The sequence below is a fragment of the Pelophylax lessonae genome, assembly GCF_965119305.1.
Source record: "Pelophylax lessonae genome assembly, chromosome: 5".
Classification (NCBI taxonomy): Eukaryota; Metazoa; Chordata; class Amphibia; order Anura; family Ranidae; genus Pelophylax; species Pelophylax lessonae.
This window is the reverse complement of record NC_138772.1, coordinates 346,179,237-346,199,402: the sequence shown is the minus strand read 5'-3', so window position 1 is coordinate 346,199,402 and position 20,166 is coordinate 346,179,237. Positions and strand designations below refer to the sequence as shown.

Genomic DNA, 20,166 nt, shown 5'->3' with positions numbered 1-20,166 from the left:
CTGATGCATAAACAACGTAAATGAATCTAAAATCAATATCCTTGAAACCCAGCTCACTAATGGAGACAATAGAGATAAAATAATTCTTCTATTCTAATAAGTCACAAAGCACGGAGGTGTTGCAGATACAATGGGACGAAATTCCCAATAAAATTATTATTTGAAAACAAATGTGAAACTAAGTGAGTGAAGTGAATGAGAAAAAGTTGATGTCAAAAAGTGCGTAAAGGTAGTTGACTGATATTAAATAAAATAAAAAAATTGATCAATGACCCTGTGGAACATAAATAAGTAGGCAAATCAGAATATAAATATTCAAAAAAAATCAATACAGTTTAACCAATTAATATTAAGATGAATTCAAAGTGCAATGGTGCTAAATAAGGTGCATAATGTCCATCATTCCTTCTAAGAAAAAAGTTTTTGTGATGAAAAGTGCAAAGTGCTCAGGAAATTCAAAACAAGAAGAAGAAATCCAAGTGAATAATCAAGGTGCATTCAGACTTCAAATTATAGTAGGTAAATGTGCATTCAGACTTCCAATTCAGGCCAGGTAAATGTGCACAGGTGAGCATGCAATCCGACACCGAATGCAATGGCCGCTCACCTCAAACACACTCGGAGCGAGCGTTTATACGATGTATTACTTAGACTCCTCTCCAGCCTCTTAATCTTCAGTATATAATTCGGTATATCTCCACTATTACAAATTCAGTATTGTAAACGGCAATAAAATGATCCCGGCTTGCCAATCACTCCATGCATCTGTCAGGTGCTCAAGGAATGGAAACTCTCATAGTGTAGCATTTCAGGGTATAAATTTATTGGTAAATAAGTACTAAACACTTACTAGACAGTAGATGATATGTCAGCGAGAAGCAAACAAAGTACAGCAGCCGTCGATGCGGCGAGTTCCGATGCTTCCGGTCTCGGCCGAAGACCGGAAGTGACGTAGGCACGGCTTGTCCCTGACGCGTTGCGCTACAACAGCCCGTAGCTTTTTCAAAGCTTTTTCACTTCACTCACTTAGTTTCACATTTGTTTTCAAATAATAATTTTATTGGGAATTTCGTCCCATTGTATCTGCAACACCTCCGTGCTTTGTGACTTATTAGAATAGAAGAATTATTTCATCTCTATTGTCTCCATTAGTGAGCTGGGTTTCAAGGATATTGATTTTAGATTCATTTACGTTGTTTATGCATCAGCAGTTTTTTTGAGAATCTTCAGTTGTATTACCGTCATTTAAATAATTAGAGTGGCTCACTTTAAGAGGAGAGCGCTGATTTCTACTTTTTGAATAATCCAAAAGAATGTGCCTTGCATTCCTTGGATGTGCTTCGGGCCATCATGGTGTACTTGGCGGCGACTGAGTCGATTCGCAAATCAGATTCCTTGTTTGTTCTTACAGATGGTTCTTGTAAGGGGCAGGCTGCATCTGCTGCGATCATTTTCAGATGGATCAGGCAGACTGTGGTGCAGGCCTATTCTATCAAAGGTCAGGTTCCTCCTTTCCTTGTTAAGGCGCATTCTACAAGGGCGCTTAGTGCCTCCTGGGCCTTCCATCATCAAGCGTCAGTGGTACAGGTTTGCAAGGCGGCCACATAGTCGTCTACACACATTCACAAAAATTTGCAATGTGGATGTTCTAGCATCTACGGAGGCTGCGTTCGGCTGCAAAGTTTCGCAGGCTGCTGTTGCAGTGGCTCCTGCCTCTTGAAGGTGTATTTTTCTTAGTAGGTGAGCTCCAGTTGTTCCTAATTGAGCTCCTGGTTTACCTGGTTGGCTACATTTGGCCCTTTTGGGAAATATATTTATTGCTGTGTTTTTCCCACTCCTTATGTTGACACTGCTTTGGGACGTCCCAAGGGTCAAAGAAGATATGGAGCTGTGTCCGTCCATGAATGAAAGAGAAAACTGGATTTTTGTCTTACCGTAACATCCTTTTCTCTGATGTTCATTGACCAACACAGCACCCATCCCTCTGTTGAGCTAGGTTATGTATTCTGACACTGCTTGTTACAAAACTGAAGTCCTATAGCAGGAATTAGGAGTATACTCCCTGGGACTGCCCTATAGGTGTAGTCAATTATTTTCCGCCTAGTGTCCTACTCCTAAGGAGAGCAGCATAATCCAAGGGTCAAAAAAGATATGGAGCTGTGTCTGTCAATGAAAAGAATTTTACGGTAAGACAAAAATCCCTTTCTTTTTTTTAGATAGAATTGGGGGGGTTATAACCCCTGACAGTTGTTTTTGCCACCTGTGTCCTGTTGGGGAGATTTCCCTTCAAGTCCTGTCCAGTTGCCAAAACAGGAAGTGAGAGGAAATCCCTCCAAAATGGGTGAATCCCAGTGTGTCACTAGAACTGTTGTCCCTATTGGACAATTACCCCTCTTTTAGTGTTCTGATGTCAACCAAAATGTAGGATTTCCTTTTACTTTCACTTTCAATGATAATGTTAAACAGGACAAATAGAGAGGGTAAATCTCGGGGGCACCGACTGCAATAAAAACTGACAAGTGTTCTAATCCTGCTCCACTCTTCCAGAAAACATAAAAAGTTTTGCCTTTTAGTTAAAAAACAAAACAGTGAATTGCATTTAAAGCTGACCAATACATGTAGGATTGTGTTGGGTTACTGTTGGTTGTACTTTCACTTACGCTTGCTTATTGTATTAGGAGAAAGATTGTTTTGCATTAAAGGATAAGGATAAATGCATACGGAATTCTTTACAGGGCTAGATAGGTTAGTGTTAGATTGTGGAGATCTATAGATGCAGGGATTTCAGTTTCAGTTTTAGGGTGGACTTATCCTTTAAGGGCCGGTTCACACCACAATTTCTGCATTCCGGATGCATTTCTCCATGCATGTTTTTGATATGTTCTGGTGTGTTTTTCCCCTCCTTTTTTTTTTTTTTGTCTTCTTCTCAATTGAGTACATGCATTCTGGTACATTTCTGATGTTATGCCGAATTCCAAACAGAAAAAATGCAGCATGTTCTACTTTTGTTGACTGCACTGGAATGCACTGCACTAGTGTTAGCTAGGGCCATTGAAATCCATGCTAAACACTGTCTGTGTTCTTGATCCAGAATAAAAATACACTGCATTTGGTGTTATCCACCCCTTAGTACATGTACACTATAATACCAAAAGTATTGGTACTGGGACGCCTGGCTATACACACACATGAATTTTAATGGCATCCCATTCTTAGTTCGTAGGGTTCAATACTGAGTTGGCCCACCCTGTTGAGCTATAACAGCTTCAACTTTTCTAGGAAGGATGTCCACAAGGTTTAGGAGTGTGTCTATGGGAATGTTTGACCATTCTTTCAGACGCGCACTTGTGAGGTCAGGCACTAATGTTGGACAAGAAGGCATGGCTCCCAGTTTCCGCTCTAATTTATCCCAAAGTGCAGGAAAGTCAAGTTCCTCCACACTCGCTCATCCATGTCTTTATGGACCTTGCTTTTTTACACTGGTCCAAATCATTTGGTGGAGAGGGATTATGGTGTGGGGTTATTTTTCAGGGTTTGGGCTTGGCCCCTTAGTTCCAGTGAAAAGAACTCTTAAGGCATCAGCATACCAAGATGTCTTGGACAATTTCATGCCCCCAACTTTGTGGGAACAGTTTGGGGTCGGCCCCTACCTGTTCCAACATGACTGCGCACCAGTGCACAAAGCAAGGTCTATAAAGATATTAGTGAGCGAGTTTGGGGTGGGGGAACTTGACTGGCCTGTACAGAGTCCTGACCTCAACCTGATATAACACCTTTGGGATGAATTGGAGCGGAGACTGTGAGCCAGGCCTTCTTGTCCAACAACCGTGCTGGACCTCACAAATGCGCTTCTGGAAGAATGGTCAAACATTCCCATACACACTCCTAATCCTTGTGGACAGCCTTCCCACAAGAGTTGAAGCTGTTACAGTGTCCTGAAAAAGAATTCACACCCCTTAAAATTTCCCACATATTGTTATGTTACAACCAAAAAGGTAAATGTATTTTATTGGGATTGTTTGTGACAGACCAACACAAAGTGGCACATAATTGTGAAGTGGAAGGAAAATGTTGAATGGTTTTTCACATTTTTTACAAATAAATGTCTGAAAAGTGTGGTGTGTATTTGTATTCAGCCCCCTTTTATTCTGATACCCCTAACTAAAATCCAGTGGAACCAATTGCCTTCAGAAGTCACCTAATTAGTAAATAGAGTCCACCTGTGTGTCATTTAATCTCAGTATAAATACAGCTGTTCTGTGAAGCTATCTGTGAAGGTTTGTTAGAGAACTTTAGTGAACAAAGAGCATCAAGAAGGCCAAGGAACACACCAGACAGATCAGGGATAAAGTTGTGGAGAATGTGAAAGCAGGGTTGGGTGATAAAAAATATCCCAAGCTTTGAACATCTCACAGAGCACTGTTCAATCCATTACCTGGAAATGGAAAGAGTATGGCACAACTGCACACCTACCAAGACATGGCCGTCCACCTAAACTGACAGGCCAGGCAAGGAGATCATTATTCAGAGAAGCAGCAAAGAGGCCCATGGTAACTCTGGAGGAGCTGCAGAGATCCACAGCTCAGGTGACAGAATCTGTCCACAGGACAACTATAAGTCATGCACTCCACAAATCTGGCCTTTATGGAGTGGTGGCAAGAAGAAAGCCGTTGTTGAAATAAAGCCATAAGAAGTCATCTTTGCAGTCTGCGAGAAGCCATGTGGAAGAAGGTGCTCTGGTCAGATGAGATTAAATTTGAACTTTTTTCCCCTAAAAGCAAAATGCTATGTGTGGTGAAAAACTAACACTGCACATCACCCTGAACACACCATACCCATTGTAAAACATGGTGGTGGCAGCATTATTTTGTGGGGATGCTTTTCATTAGCAGGTGAAGGAAAGCTGGTCAGAGATGATGGGGAGATGGTTGGAGCTAAATACAGGGCAATTTCAGAAGAATACCTGCTAGTCTGGAAAAGACTTGAGACTGGGGCAGAGATTCACCTTCTAGCAAAACAACCACCCTAAACATACAGCCAGAATAATGGATGGTTTCGATCAAAGCATATTCTCGTGTTAGAATGGCCCAGCCAAAGTCCAGACCTAAATCCTATTGAGAATCTGTGGCAAGACTTGTAAATTTCTGTTCAGTCATTCTCCATCCAACCTGACAGCTATTTTGCAAAGAATGAACAAAATTTTCACACTCTGGTAGAGCTGGTAGAGACATAACCAAAAAGACTTGCAGCTGTAATTGCAGCACAAGGTGGTTCTACAAAGTATTGGCTCAGGAGGGGCTGAATACAAATGCACGCCACACTTTCCACATATTTATTTGTAAAAAATGTGGAAAACCATTTATCATTTTCCTTGACCATTATTTCCCTACAATGATGTGCCACTTTGTGTTGGTCTATCACCTAAAATCCCAATAAAATACATTTACAATTTTGGTTGTAACATGACAAAATGTGGAAAATTTCAAGGGGTATGAATACTTGTTCAAGGCACTGTATAGCTGCAAAGGGTGAGCCAACTCAATATTGAACTCTACATACTAAGACTGGGATGGGATGCCATTAAAGTTCACGTGTGTGTAAAGGCAGGCGTCCCAATACTTTTGGTAATATAGTGGTATGTGTTTTTTCTTTTTAAACTGAACAGTACCCAGAAATAGACAGATAAGGTACAATAATTTAGATCACACATATATATACAAAGAATTGAAATTTATATTATCTGCAGGAAAAGACCAACTCTTTTGGAGTACCTTAGCTACCACCTGAATTTTATGAGTGTCCTTGCTGGGCCCTGCAGCAATTTCCAGGACTACATTGCTTTCATTGAAGGAAGTCACATACGATCAAAGTTAAAGGAAGTCAGCTTGAAAGAAAAACGACATGTGTCAGATCCTTCCCCAAATGTGAGTACTAAAGGTATTCAGCTTCCTTTTCTCACCTTTTTTATAGCCAGCTTTTGCTCTTTATCTTGGGTCTTGGCTAAATAGAAATGGTCAGAATGAAAAGTTTACTGTATTTTTTACCTTCGTGCCCATAGATGATAGCTGCACTTGGCATTTTCTCTCGTTTTTACCATCTATTGCCCATGATTAAAGCTGAGCTCCAGAAAAAAAAAAAAAAAAAAAAAAAAGAAAGGCACAAATGAGCATAATACACATGCAGCTATATTTTCTTTGATTTCAATAAAACATTCATTACATTTATTTTCAATTGCAACATGTGCAAGTAGTTCTCCAATTTGACTTGGTATCAGCCTCTTCAATTCTTTGTATAGCAGCACTAAGGCTATGTTCACATGTGGGCGTAGCGGATCACGGGCAGAATCACCGCGATTCTGCCCGCGATCCGGAATCATTGCAAATCGCGGGACGCCTGTGCGATACCAGTGATTTGCAATGGCACTCCAAACGCTGTGCGATGTTGCCGCGATTTCTGCCTGCCGAATCGCGGTAACATCGCGCAAACAGAATCACGGGACGCATGACACACAAAAGAAGCTCCTGTACCTTTTTGAGCGTCATGCGTCCCGTGATTCTGTTTGCGCGATGTCACCGCAATTCGGCAGGCGGAAATCATGGTAACATCGCACAGCATTTGGGGTGTCATTGCAAATCACGGGCATTGCACAGGTGTCCCCGCGATTTGCAATGATTCCGGATCGCGGGCAGAATCGCGGTGATTCTGCCCGCGGTCCGCTACGCCCACATGCGAAGGTAGCCTAAAGTTGGCTATACATGGTTAGTGTATAACTGATTTCTCCATCCACAGAAACAAGGTGGGTGGAAGAATCCACTCCTGCCAGGACTTTGTAATCTCACAATGGGACCAGCAGCTGCCAGAATACACTGATCATCTGCTAATAGAGGAAACCTTTTCCAACATGTTCCTTCGGGAGAATTTTTTCAAATGATCAATGTCTGTTGAACGGGGACGAAAAAACACTGATCAGAATTTTTATCAGTGTATGGCCAGCTTAATGTGGAACTACACTGAATCTGAGCACCACAGATACATTTTTAATATTTCAAAGCAAACTCCTATCCATCCATGTCTCCATGTTTGAAAAACGCCTCCCTAGCATTTCTAACCGTGGCTATCTTGAATAAGGGCAGATGATTCCTATAGCATTTACTTCCTGGAATCCATCTACCCATAGCTCCGGCATGCAGACAGGAGGGTGTGCTTAACTTAGAAATCCCCTCCCCTCCTAAAGACTCCTGGGATGTGTGACACAATTTTCCTAGGCCTATAAGCCTGGAAGAAATGTAAAAATAAGTTTAAAACTAGTAAATACAATACACCTGCCTATCTATTTACTAATGCTAGCAGCATAAGGATTTAAAATAGTCCGTGTTTATTGAGAGAGTAAAATTCTGCTTTATGACTGGGAGAGGAGGGGGCAGTACTATGAGCCAATCATGAGTGCAGCGTGCCAGTGTGCGGAGAAGGGAAAAGCTAACCGGAGGAAAGTGGAGAGCTAAGTGATCCGAGAGATGAATTTATTAGTCTGCTAGCTCCTCCTTTATATTAGAATCAGCAGGTTGGGTGCAGAGAGATGAAACTACTGTCCTCCTTCAATGAAAGAGAGAAAGTGATGTCATCCTTCAGGCTGTCCTGTGTTAGTCAAGACTGGATGGACAGCTGTACAAATTCTTTGTTGGGTAAAATAGAATAATAAAGTAGAAACAAGTTTTTTTTTTTTTTTTTGACCTTTACTGATGAAATTATTTACAATAAAGGGGAACTCCAGGCAGATAAAAACACCAATTTACACGGGTATGGTTTCATACTGAATAAGTGTATTTAAAAAAACAAATCTAGTATAAGAACCTCAATTTGACCTGACATCAGCCTTTTGCAATCCCCTGTACAGTAGAGCTCAGACTGGGAGGTTGAAAAGCTGCATAAGTAGCACATGAGCACTGCAGCACACCTTATTGGCTAACAAGGAGCATGCTGATAGGAGGAGAGAGACAGTATGCTGCTTCTCTTTCACTGCCCAATCAGACTGGGACAGGGATGCGATTTAGTTGCATTACTTTATTGCAGCAGAGAAAAGTCAGGTGACCATTAATTTCTGAGATTTACACAGCACACCCAGCCTGAACATATGAAAAAATATATATGTGTAGCACAAATGTGCCCTCTACTGGTGATACAAATATATCCCCTGCGCACAAGTGACCTCAAAACAAGTCTTAAACAGACAATACCGCAGCTACTTTAAGAAAGAAAATGTGTAGAAGTATACTCCAATATATATCGTCCCTTGGAACATATACAATGGTATAGGTAGCGCAGGTATAATTGAGGAGAAATGACGTAGTTAAACCCGTCACATCTTATTATAGTCCTTAAACGTCCATCAGTGGCAAAATTTCAAAACAAGGGGTTAACTCCTCCAGCAATAGTCCAATCCACCAAGTGAGAAACACCACCAAGTGTTGGGGTCACCACTGTTCTACACCTCCACCGATGTGATAATGGGGGGAATGGCAACTCACCAGAAGCTGTGGCCCACCTATTTGCATAGGACAGGCAAACAAGCTGTTGTAACACAAATCCCACTCAGGAGCGATTACTGCTGCTATTACTGGATTTCAATCTCGGGTAGTCACGTGTCTCCCTTCTCCTCCCGATAATTGCTCAAATGGTGAACATAGGGGGAAAGAAGGAACCGCACTAGTGTGATATTGTTTCACCCATCAGATAATTTATTCAAAAAGACCCCAATACAAATGTACTCACAAACGCATTAAAATCATATGCCTTCAATATCCTAGTAGATATCAGTGCTACGGGTACCGTGGTATGCTGTGTCGATCCTGCTCACCCTCTCCACGCTGGTGTCTCGGATCTCCAAAGCTGCCGCTCGTGTCCCCCGTGCACTTCCGGTCGCCGTAAGGTTCATGCCCTGACGCGTTTCGTCATTTCCGACTTTTTCAAAGGGCGTGAACCTTACGGCACGGCGTCCGATTATATAGGAGTGTCTGCTGACGGTTTTGACGAGGATCTAATGACCCGCCCTCATATGTAAATTGGGCCGCTCCATGACAGCGAGCACTTCCGCCCACATCGGACCGCTGAAAAGGTCCTACATCCTGCTTGTTATCATAATTGTATTACATTAATCTACGGTGTCCCTTTGATTAGAATGATATACATTTTAGGTGGTCTTGTGAATACAAGACATACCCATATACCCCAGTGAGTAATAATTCTAACACCTCTGTGAATAATGGGAACCAGGGATCAATGTTGAATAGTGGTTTAAAAAACAAATCCACCATGAACCCTCAAGTGAACAACAATCACTGTGTGGAAGTCTTTAAAAATTCAGTTCTGGAAGACTTGCAGGAGTTAAATCCCAACACTAAGAAAATTCAGAATAGCATGCGGCATATTACAGAAGGTCTCGAATCCTTGGAAAAAAGGAAAGAGATCATTATTAGACCAGCGGACAAGGGAGGGGGAGTGGTAATACTTGATAAAAGCTTTTACCACCATCAATTGTCTAGTATGCTTAATGACGAGAAAACTTATATCAAGCTGTCCGCCGATCCGACATCCAGGTTTGATGAGGAACTGAAAAACCTGGTTGAGTTTGGTTATAGGACATATGCCTTAACAAAAAAGGAGAAAAGATATCTGACCCCTAGCGTGTGTAGGATACCCACAATATACACGCTTCCCAAAATTCATAAGGACGTGGAATGTCCTCCAGCCCGTCCTATTGTTAATGGGATTGGGTCCGTCACCGCTAGGTTGGGCCAATATCTTGACAAATTTCTCCAACCCAGTGTGTTGACTACGAGAGCCTTCTTGAAGGACACTAAAGACTTGTTGTTAACGCTGGATGATGTGTTGTTGGGCGAGGACTCATCGGCCTTCCTAGTGATGGCCGATGTGTCCTCGCTGTACACCATCATCCAGCATGATGATGCTCTGTTGGCCCTTAATTGGGCTTTGAGTAAGAGGGATGAGATTCCCTTTGAACAAAAGAGATTCATCCATAAAGCGTTGGATTTCTGTCTCTCGCATAATTATTTTTGGTTTCAGGATTATTTTTTCAGTCAGAAGACAGGTGTCGCCATGGGAGCCAAATTTGCTCCCAGCTTGGCGAACATCTTTATGGCTGAATGGGAGGACAAATTTGTATTTAACCAACAAAAAAACGAATTACGTTATTACAAACGGTTCATCGACGATATCCTGTTCATATGGGAAGGCTCGGAGGAGTCTCTGTTACTATTTATGTCCCATCTAAATTCCAATCCCAATAATATCAAGTTGGAATTTCACTGGGACAGGACAAGTATACAATTTTTAGATGTGACCATTTTTAGACATTTTACAGGGTTTGCAACAAAGGTCTTTTTTAAAAAAACAGATCGTAACAGTTACCTTTCCATCATGAGTGGCCACCACCCTACGTGGTTGAAGAACATTCCCAGGGGCCAACTCATGAGGGTGAAGCGTAACTGTACGTTTGATGATGATTTCATGACACAATCAGCTGTTATCAAAGAGAGGTTCATTCAAAAAGGATACGAGGAAGATAAGTTGGATTTAGAGATTAAAAAGATTCTCGAGTTGCCTAGATCTGAGGTTTTAAAAAACAAAACCAAGTCTGTAGATAATGGGAAGGAATGGAGTTTCCTCTCGGACTTTTCAAGTGACTACAGAAATGTTGAGGCAATTTTTGAAAAGCACTGGCCTATGCTCTTAAAAGATAGGGTACTAGGCCCAGTTCTTCCAACTAACCCCTCCTTTATATACCGTAAAGCCCCCAATTTTGGGGACAGAGTGGTAAAAAAGGTTTTGGACCCTCCAAACGTTACTTTCTTCCCTGATAGAAAAGGCTTCCACAAATGTGGGCGTTGTCGGGCGTGCTCATTCACTAAAAATAATTTGAGGAAAAGGGAAGTGTTTGAGGTCCCAGCTATAGGGAAACAGTTTAAAATTCAAAGTTTAATAACTTGTGACACCACACACTTAGTATATGCCTTAATGTGTCCGTGTAATTTAATTTACATTGGTAGAACAAAAAGGACCGTTAAGAAACGTGTAGGTGAACACATCACAAACATTATAAATGGCTTTAAGGACCACAGCGTATCGGAGCATTTTAGGAGGCATCATAACCAGGACCCCACTGATTTACAGTTTTGGGGTGTAGAGAGGGTGACTCCATCCTGGAGGGGATCTAACTGGGTTCGAGAACTATCCAAATGCGAAACCAGATGGATTTTTCTCACCCAGGCCCTGGTCCCCAAAGGGTTAAACATAGATTTGGACCTGAACTGTTTCATCAGTGATCTTTGATGGACAGTACATAGGGGGAGTATGCACCTTTGTTGTAGTTTACAGTTCTAATTGTATTTTTTAACCCGTAAAGATCTTTTTAGAAAATGGGATTGTAGTGTGAGGATCAAGTTTTGAGACCATCTAATAAGTGTTTTAATTTTAAATTTTAAAATTTTAACTTTAAATTTTAGACCTTTTATATATAATATAATTTAATTGCTTTGTGTGGATTCCTATTGGATCCCACTATTATCCATATCGACTTCTGATGTGTTGCATTGGTTGGCATCTTTTGGGAAATCATTCGTGACCACACATGTGGTATTGGACATTGAGTGTTGCACAATTTTATTTTCAATTTTATTTTCAATTTCATTTTTAATTTTATGGAATTTTATAAAATATTTTTTAATTTATTGTTACTTACACTGTCTGTTATGGGGAGTGTAGTAGATATTGTGAATGTGATTTTTATGTAATTTTCTATGTAATTTTCGATATGCACATTATTATGAGGTGTATAGGGATAATTAGCCTGTATTTCAGTGTATATTTATTATTACATGAATATGGGAGGAGCATGCTGACGGTATATGGGTATGTCTTGTATTCACAAGACCACCTAAAATGTATATCATTCTAATCAAAGGGACACCGTAGATTAATGTAATACAATTATGATAACGGCGGCTGTATACTGTATTTGGTACGACCGCCCACTGCACATAGTATGACTAATGGGAAACCAGATAATCGTGTAGTGTAGCCTTACGGGAATAGGACCGAAGTATGGGCAAGACAAGCAGGATGTAGGACCTTTTCAGCGGTCCGATGTGGGCGGAAGTGCTCGCTGTCATGGAGCGGCCCAATTTACATATGAGGGCGGGTCATTAGATCCTCGTCAAAAACGTCAGCAGACACTCCTATATAATCGGACGCCGTGCCGTAAGGTTCACGCCCTTTGAAAAAGTCGGAAATGACGAAACGCGTCAGGGCATGAACCTTACGGCGACCGGAAGTGCACGGGGGACACGAGCGGCAGCTTTGGAGATCCGAGACACCAGCGTGGAGAGGGTGAGCAGGATCGACACAGCATACTACGGTACCCGTAGCACTGATATCTACTAGGATATTGAAGGCATATGATTTTAATGCGTTTGTGAGTACATTTGTATTGGGGTCTTTTTGAATAAATTATCTGATGGGTGAAACAATATCACACTAGTGCGGTTCCTTCTTTCCCCCTATGTTCACCATTTGAGCAATTATCGGGAGGAGAAGGGAGACACGTGACTACCCGAGATTGAAATCCAGTAATAGCAGCAGTAATCGCTCCTGAGTGGGATTTGTGTTACAACAGCTTGTTTGCCTGTCCTATGCAAATAGATGGGCCACAGCTTCTGGTGAGTTGCCATTCCCCCCATTATCACATCGGTGGAGGTGTAGAACAGTGGTGACCCCAACACTTGGTGGTGTTTCTCACTTGGTGGATTGGACTATTGCTGGAGGAATTAACCCCTTGTTTTGAAATTTTGCCACTGATGGACGTTTAAGGACTATAATAAGATGTGACGGGTTTAACTACGTCATTTCTCCTCAATTATACCTGCACAGCCTGAACACATGTACATATTTGGCAGGTAGAACCACTCCCTTATATGTATTTAATCTGTGTTTTGAGCAGTTTGCCTGGAGTTCAACTAAATCTACCTCAAAGTAAAGGATCAAACAAAGTGCATTTATTTTTTTTGCCCCTTTTCACTGTCCTAACTAATCCCACCCTCTCCCTCCAGAGAGTATACTTTACTGAGATCCAAGGGCCGCAGTTTTAACTGTTTACATCCTTTTCTAGCTACTCCTGTACATTACAGCCCCATAGACATCTATGGAACTGATTTTCCTCTGTCTCCTGGCCTCGAATTTCAGTAAAGCTGGCTATTGAAGAGTCAAAAACAGAATGTTCTATCAAAGCCTAAATATGGTAGAAAACACATGTTGTAATTCCCCGAGGTGGTGAGCAGCAGGTGCACTGGCTTGTAGTGTCTTTCTAGCATTCAAGCAAACCTATAGATGAAAGAAAGTCAGCAGCTGGATCTTCTGCAATGAATGAGTTTATTAATCAAAGTGTACCAGGTGGACTGGGTCATAAATTTAATTTGGGTTACAAAAAACACATTAGGGCTTATTTTCAGGGAGTATCTTATTTATTTACGCTATGTACATGATACTGTTTGTAATAATGGTATGTAAAAAAGTCCCTGTGTCCCCTGTCTTCTCTCCTCTCCCTCCCTGTACGTTCAGGAGTCAGCATTACAAAAAATCTTGTAATCTCAAAAATAAACCCTAGTTAAAGTCCTTTTAAAAATGATGTAATCCACGCTGTACAAGGATTATATAATGTCCGGTGTGTCTTTGTGTAACATTATTGTGGAAAATACCTTATTTACAGCGCTGCTGGGTGCTCACGTGATCGGCCAGAGTCTCCTTCCCTGCTTTGAGCACTGCAAAGTGAGGGGCCGAGATCCCTGCTGAAGTTAGCCGCTACCCGTGGATGAGAGCTCCGGCGGGTCACGTGAGCGCCCAACGGCGCTGTAAATAAGGTATTTTCCTCAATAATGTTACATAAAGACACACACTGGACATTATATAATCCTTTTACAGTGTGGAATACATGATTTTACAAGGACTTTTAACTAGGGCTTCTTTTCGTAGGGATTATATTGCAGCCATCCTAGAAAATCGCGATAGGTTTTATTTTCAGGTTAGGTCTTATTTTCGGGGAAATACGCTAGTACAAAATAATACAGGGCTTGTATGTTTTCGCGTGTAGCTATGATTAAGGCTACATGCTGAAATGCGTGAGCCCTGTAATATTTGGTACTACGCCTGGATTAATAAACTAATTGCAGAAGATCAAGCTGCCAGCTTTCTTTCACCTATAAAAACATTCTAAACTAAAATTGTGCCGCCATCTGAAAATAAATCCAGCATGTTGGATCAGGCACTTTCAATTGCAGAATGAAAATTGCATGTCGCAGCTGTCATACTAATGATGTGAAAAATGAACGACCAGACGATCGACAAGAATTTTTGTTCGGTTTTCGACTGGTCTATGGCCTTCTTAAGCATACACGTAGGAAGGGGGAGAATGGGATTGTTTAGGCCAGGGTAATGGGGTAAAAAAAAAAGTATACTTTCTTCATTAATTTTTATTCCCATCAAGTTTTCTATGCAGAGACCCCAAACATTGCAATGAATAGATTTTTCTTCGTTTGCTTCTGTATTCAGTTGCTTGAAGTCACACTGTTATGCCACATTGTATATGTTGATTAAAATAGTTTAAAAAGGTCAACATCTTCTTCTGCACTTGCCCAGTTTGTCACATTGGAAATATTTAGATTGTTCTGTGAAAGTACCATTTGTTCTGCACCAGTGGCTTGTCAAAGACTTCATTCATGTAATCCACCGTACAATACAATTTACATTAATAATGGTGACATCTATGCAAAGAACCATTCAAGCGTCATCAAAAACCTTTTGTTTTATGACCTAGTCACTTTGCCAAATAGCTGGCTACTTGTCTGTTACCAAATCCCATGCTGATATTATTGGCAAAATCATACTAGAGTCCATCTGATAGGTCCCTGGATAGTTGGTGCATTTAATAAATATCCATTCTTTAAAAATTACTACAATGAATTCCCTAACTTTAGTACTACTGCCATACTTGTGACAAATCATGGCATCCTGCTGCTGATCTCCATTTTTAAAAGCTTAAAGATTACCTCCAAGCAGTTATAAAAACACCAGTTAATGCACTTCTACAATACTGTGGAAAGGTTTTAGGATGGTGTGAAAAAAATGCTATAAATTAAGAATGTAAATTTATGAAGAAAAATAAGTAGTAATAGTTTATTTTTATCTATTAGCAAAATGAAAAATAAATGGACGAGAAATCCAAATCAAATCAATGTTTGGTGTGACCACCCTTTGCCTTCAAACCAGCATCAATTCTTCTAGATACACTTGCACACAGTTGCACAGCACTTGCAGAACTCAGCAGGTAGGTTGTTTCAAACATCTTGGAGAACTAACCACAGATCTTTTGTGGATGTAGGCTGCCTCAAATCTTTCTGTGTCTTGTGTAAGACAGACAGCCTCAATGATGTTGAGATCAGGGCTCTGTGGGTGACAAATCATCACCTCCAGGACTCCTTGTTCTTCTTTATGCTCAAGATAGTCCTTAAGGACATTGGCTGTTTTGTCTGGGGTCATTGTCCTGCTGCAGAATACATTTGGGGCCAATCGCACACCTCCCTGATGGTGTGGCATTTCTCAGCATTGAGGACACCATTGACCCTTACAAAATCTCCAACTTTATTTGCAGAATTGCAACCCCAAACTTGGAAGGAACCTCCACCATGCTTCACTATTGCCTGCAGACACTCATTATTGTACCGCTCTTCAGCCTTTTGAGGAACAAACTGCCTCCTGCTAAAGCCAAAAACTCGTCAGTCCACAGCATCATTTTTCTGCACCCCAGTTCCTATGTTTTCATGCATAGTTGAGTCCCTTGGCCTCGTTTCCATGTCGGAGATATGGCATTTTGGCCAAAGTTCTTCCACGAAGAACACTTCCTTTCAGAGTTTGCTGGACAGTAGATAGGTGTACCTGAGTCCCACTGGTTTCTGCCAGTTCTTTGCTGATGGCACTGCTGTACATCTTTCAATGTTAAAGGGCAGTAAACCTGATGTGTCTGCTGCATTAAGTTTCCTTGGCCGACCACTGCGTCTACAATCCTCAACGTTGCCAGTTTCTTTGTGCTTCCTCAAAAGGGCTTGAACAGCCCATCTTGAAACCCCAGTCTGCTTTGAAATATTTGTTTGGGAGAGACCTTGCTGATGCAGTACAGGCATACCCCACTTTTAAGTACACAATGGGACCAGAGCATGTTTGTAAAATGAAAATGTACTTAAAGTGAAGCAATACATTATTTTACTTAATGCATGTAAATACACTAGCTCTATAGGAAATCTTGGTGAGCTTACTCCCAAACCATAAGTGACGAGGACACCAAACTTGGGGAGCATATTAAGGGGACCCAGGACCATGACATGGTAGATTACCTAGGCAAGCTGGCTGGCCACAAAATAGGATATGTTGTAGTCCTGGGTTCCCTCTCGGTGCTCCTGGTATCCCTGTCACTTATGGTTTCGGAACAGTGCCATGTCAAGCTGGCCAAGATTTCCCATAGACGCCAATGTTAGATAGGGGGCAGTGCCATGTCAAGCTGACCAAGATTTGACCGTAGACACCAATGTTAAGACGGGGAGCAGTGCCATGTCAAGCGGACCAAGATTTCCTATAGAAGCCAATGTTAAAAACCAGGAGTAGTGCCATGCCAAGCTAACCAAGCTGTGTCCATACTCGTGAGTATGTAAAGTGAGTGTACGTAAAACGGGGTATGCCTGTATAACTACTTTGTGTTTTGTTGCTGTGCTCAGTCTTGCCATGGTGTATGACCTGTGGCGTGAAACTGTCTACTACAACCTTAGTTGCGGAGTTTGGCTGTTCCGCACCTAGTTTTCTGTTTCAATGAATGACTGACTGTGTTTTAACCTACATATGAAATTTTTGATCATTGGCACCTGCTTGGTATAATTGGTTGATCATACACCTGACTCTAACTTTCTAAAATCCCTGACTTTGTGCAAGAGTTGATGCTGGTTTAAAGCCAAAGGGTAGTTGCACCAAATATGGATTTCATTTAAATTTTTCTTCTATTCGCTTACTTTAACTTTACATTTTGTAAATTAATAAAAATACATAATTATAAATAAATAATAAATATATATAAATATATATATAAAAACATTCTTACCTTACAGCATTTCTTCCCACTTGTAGCATGCAAAAATCCAGGTATCTTTGTTGAAGCATTAAAATCACATCACAGGTATGACAGGTACATAAAAGGTAACATAGTTTGTTCTAAAGTCAGTGCTTACTCAAACCTCTTCACACCTACCTAAGTCTTTTGCATAGTACTGTATTTTTATTAAAGACAAATAAAGGAGAAGTATGGCTAAAACTCCTTTGGCCATATTTCACCTGTGGGTCACGGGAGTGCATTTAGTTCTGCATTCCTGTGACTCCGATTCAGCTGACAGTGGACTAAAGCCTGCTGTCTACTGACTTCACAGTCAGTCTTGGCTCCGCCCCCTCCACAGCCTGGTGCTCCAGTGAGTGCTGGAGGGGATGAGCACAGACTGACAGTCACTGCTCTGTGCTCAGAGCAAACCCAAGAACTGAGTTATCAGAGATCATTGCTTCCTCCTCGCTGTGCTACTTCTTCATTATTGGGTTATGAGACTGTTCCTCCAAGCTGTGCTGTTGCTGTACCAGAGTACAAAGATCTGGCTATTCTGTATAGCTGAATCCCAAGACTGGCCGAACTGAATTGCCAAACCGCTGACAAGTAATACTATTCTCATATATGCATTTTGCATTTAGCTACTGTACTTGCTGGAGTTCAGTTTTAAATTTGGAAGGGATTTGCAAAATGAAGCCCCAACATCAGAACCGTGTATGAACCTTGCAAATGTCACATCTGTGATTTTTGTATTCTTTTTTTTTTTTATGTGTGACCTCACATAGCGATACACTGCACCAGTATGACGATAGTAGAAAAATTCTTTACTGTGTAAATATTTTTTTTTCTTTTAGAAAGCGGTTTTTCACAAGATTTGCATATGTGTGGTATCACTTATTCTTTTCCTGACCATAAGTAAGGCTTTCCCCATTGCCCGTATTGTGGATGATACTTTCATTAATGAATATTCGTTTGTGACAAGACTAGTCTACCTTTACATTGCTGCAATGGCTAACAAACCTAAGTACTATTTTGCATGGACTCTGGGTAAGTGAATATAGAGTAGACTATTATAGAGTAGAATCATTTTTCTATAAACATGTTTATGTATTCTAAATTCATGAGGCTGAACATAAGGTTTGGAATCCTATTTTAATATGATTAGGTGTCTATTGAATACTTTTTGGCCTGGCTAATTTGAGCCATTTCATCCTGTACTCTATATGCATTAGTGCAGTGATGGCGAACCTTGGCACCCCAGATGTTTTGGAACCACATTTCCCATGATGCTCATGTACTCTGCAGGGTAGCGGAGCATTATGGGAAATGTAGTTCCAAAAGATCTGGGGTGCCAAGGTTCGCCATCACTGCATTAGTGTCTACTGCTCTTAAAGCTATATTAACCCCAAAACCAAACATGTAATATATTGCTGTGTACCAATCCTTACATGTGGTAGCTGCATTTGTTTTCTATTTTTAGTTCCCCCTCCCCGTGTTTTTCTTTGGCAATCTGGCCATTGACACACTTTCTGTGTTAGAGTGCCAACACTGTGGCTGAAGGAGCATAGAGGGAACATTTGGACAGCAGCATTGTTATTCTGGGGGGAATGGAGTGTTATATGTGCTATCGGATTTAAATACACTAACAAATTGAAAACAAACTCCAGCTAATACTTTATAATCAGTTAGGCCCCTTTCACACTTATGCGACGCGATTTAACCGTGATTTTGCGACAGGATTTTGACGAGACTTTGCCGTGATTTTGACAGCAATTGCTATGGCTATATAACTCAAAACGCATTAAAATCGTGCCAAAGTAGTGCAGGAACTACTTTGAAGTCGGTGCGACTTCAAAACGCACTGATACGAATGGGGCTCATTGAAAATAATGGAAAACTACTTGTCATGCGATTTTGCGGTCCAAAATCGCGGGACAAGTCGCACTAGTGTGAAAGGGGCCTTACAATGAGCCTTTGTTTTTCCTTTTGGGATAAAGGTTTTACATAAATATAAGCTGATCACTGTAGTAGTAAATGGTTTGTCTCATCCCTGTAACTGATACATCTGCAAGAGAGCTTGTTCTTTTAAAAAACAAAGTTATTGGCTGGATCACTAGACAAAAATATAAGAAAGAAAGCCTAAAACGGAAAATGAATGCAGCTTTGATTTCTAAGGATTGGTAAACTGCAATATAATGTTTTCTTTCAGGTTTAGCACTGCTTTAGGCTGGCCATATACAGATCGAATTTTCTCCTTTTCTTGTGGCATCAGACAAAATTTGATCTGTGGGTGGCTCTGCTGGCACCGCCTGGCTCAACAAACTTGGATCTGAAGATCGAATGAGCCAGGCAAAAACATTGTCAGCCAAACAGTGACTGCAGGCAATCCGCTGCAGTAACTATTGCACCAGTTGTCAGATTTTAATAGCCATCTGTTTAGCATAGATGGGGCATTCTGTTTGATTTCTTCTGTTCGGCCAACAGGCTGAATGGAATAAATCTCTGCGTGTATGGCCAGCTTTCCTCACTAGGAATGACCCAATCTAGAGAAACCACTGTGTGTAATATCCCTGTGTGAGAGTCCTAGGTTTCTGTAAGCGTCATTTATCTGATTTTTGAACTCTGCAGCTTTAAAGTCCTAGAAAGTTCTCTATGGGAAGTATTTGGGCTCCCTGCATTAATTTAACCCCTTGGTATGTGCGTAAATAGAGGGATCAATGAGTGAAAATGTGAGATTGTGGGTCACAGTGGGGTTATTTACTAAAACTGGAGTGTGCAAAATCTGGTGCAACTCTGCATACCAATCCATTTCCAGGTTTTATTGCTAAACCTTAAAGAGTATTTCCACTTTTTTTTTTTTTAGAATAACACATTCGCCTCTGGGTGATACTATGTATATTACAAGGATTTTACCAAACTTTTTTTCACATTCCTACCTTTTGATATTCTGAAGAAATCCCTGTGTG

At 41.0% G+C, this 20,166-nt stretch overlaps 1 protein-coding gene across 2 annotated transcripts in view; it reads left to right on the top strand.

The window, feature by feature from the left end:
* The window catches only part of MBOAT1 (membrane bound glycerophospholipid O-acyltransferase 1), a 117,523-nt gene that overhangs the window by 73,959 nt on the left and 23,398 nt on the right, over positions 1 to 20,166 (top strand). For both annotated transcript variants that reach the window (XM_082259317.1, XM_082259318.1), the window contains 2 exons: positions 5,747 to 5,924; positions 18,055 to 18,247. In XM_082259317.1, the coding sequence (XP_082115443.1) occupies positions 5,747 to 5,924; positions 18,055 to 18,247 (371 nt within the window). The remainder of the gene's footprint in view (positions 1 to 5,746; positions 5,925 to 18,054; positions 18,248 to 20,166) is intronic.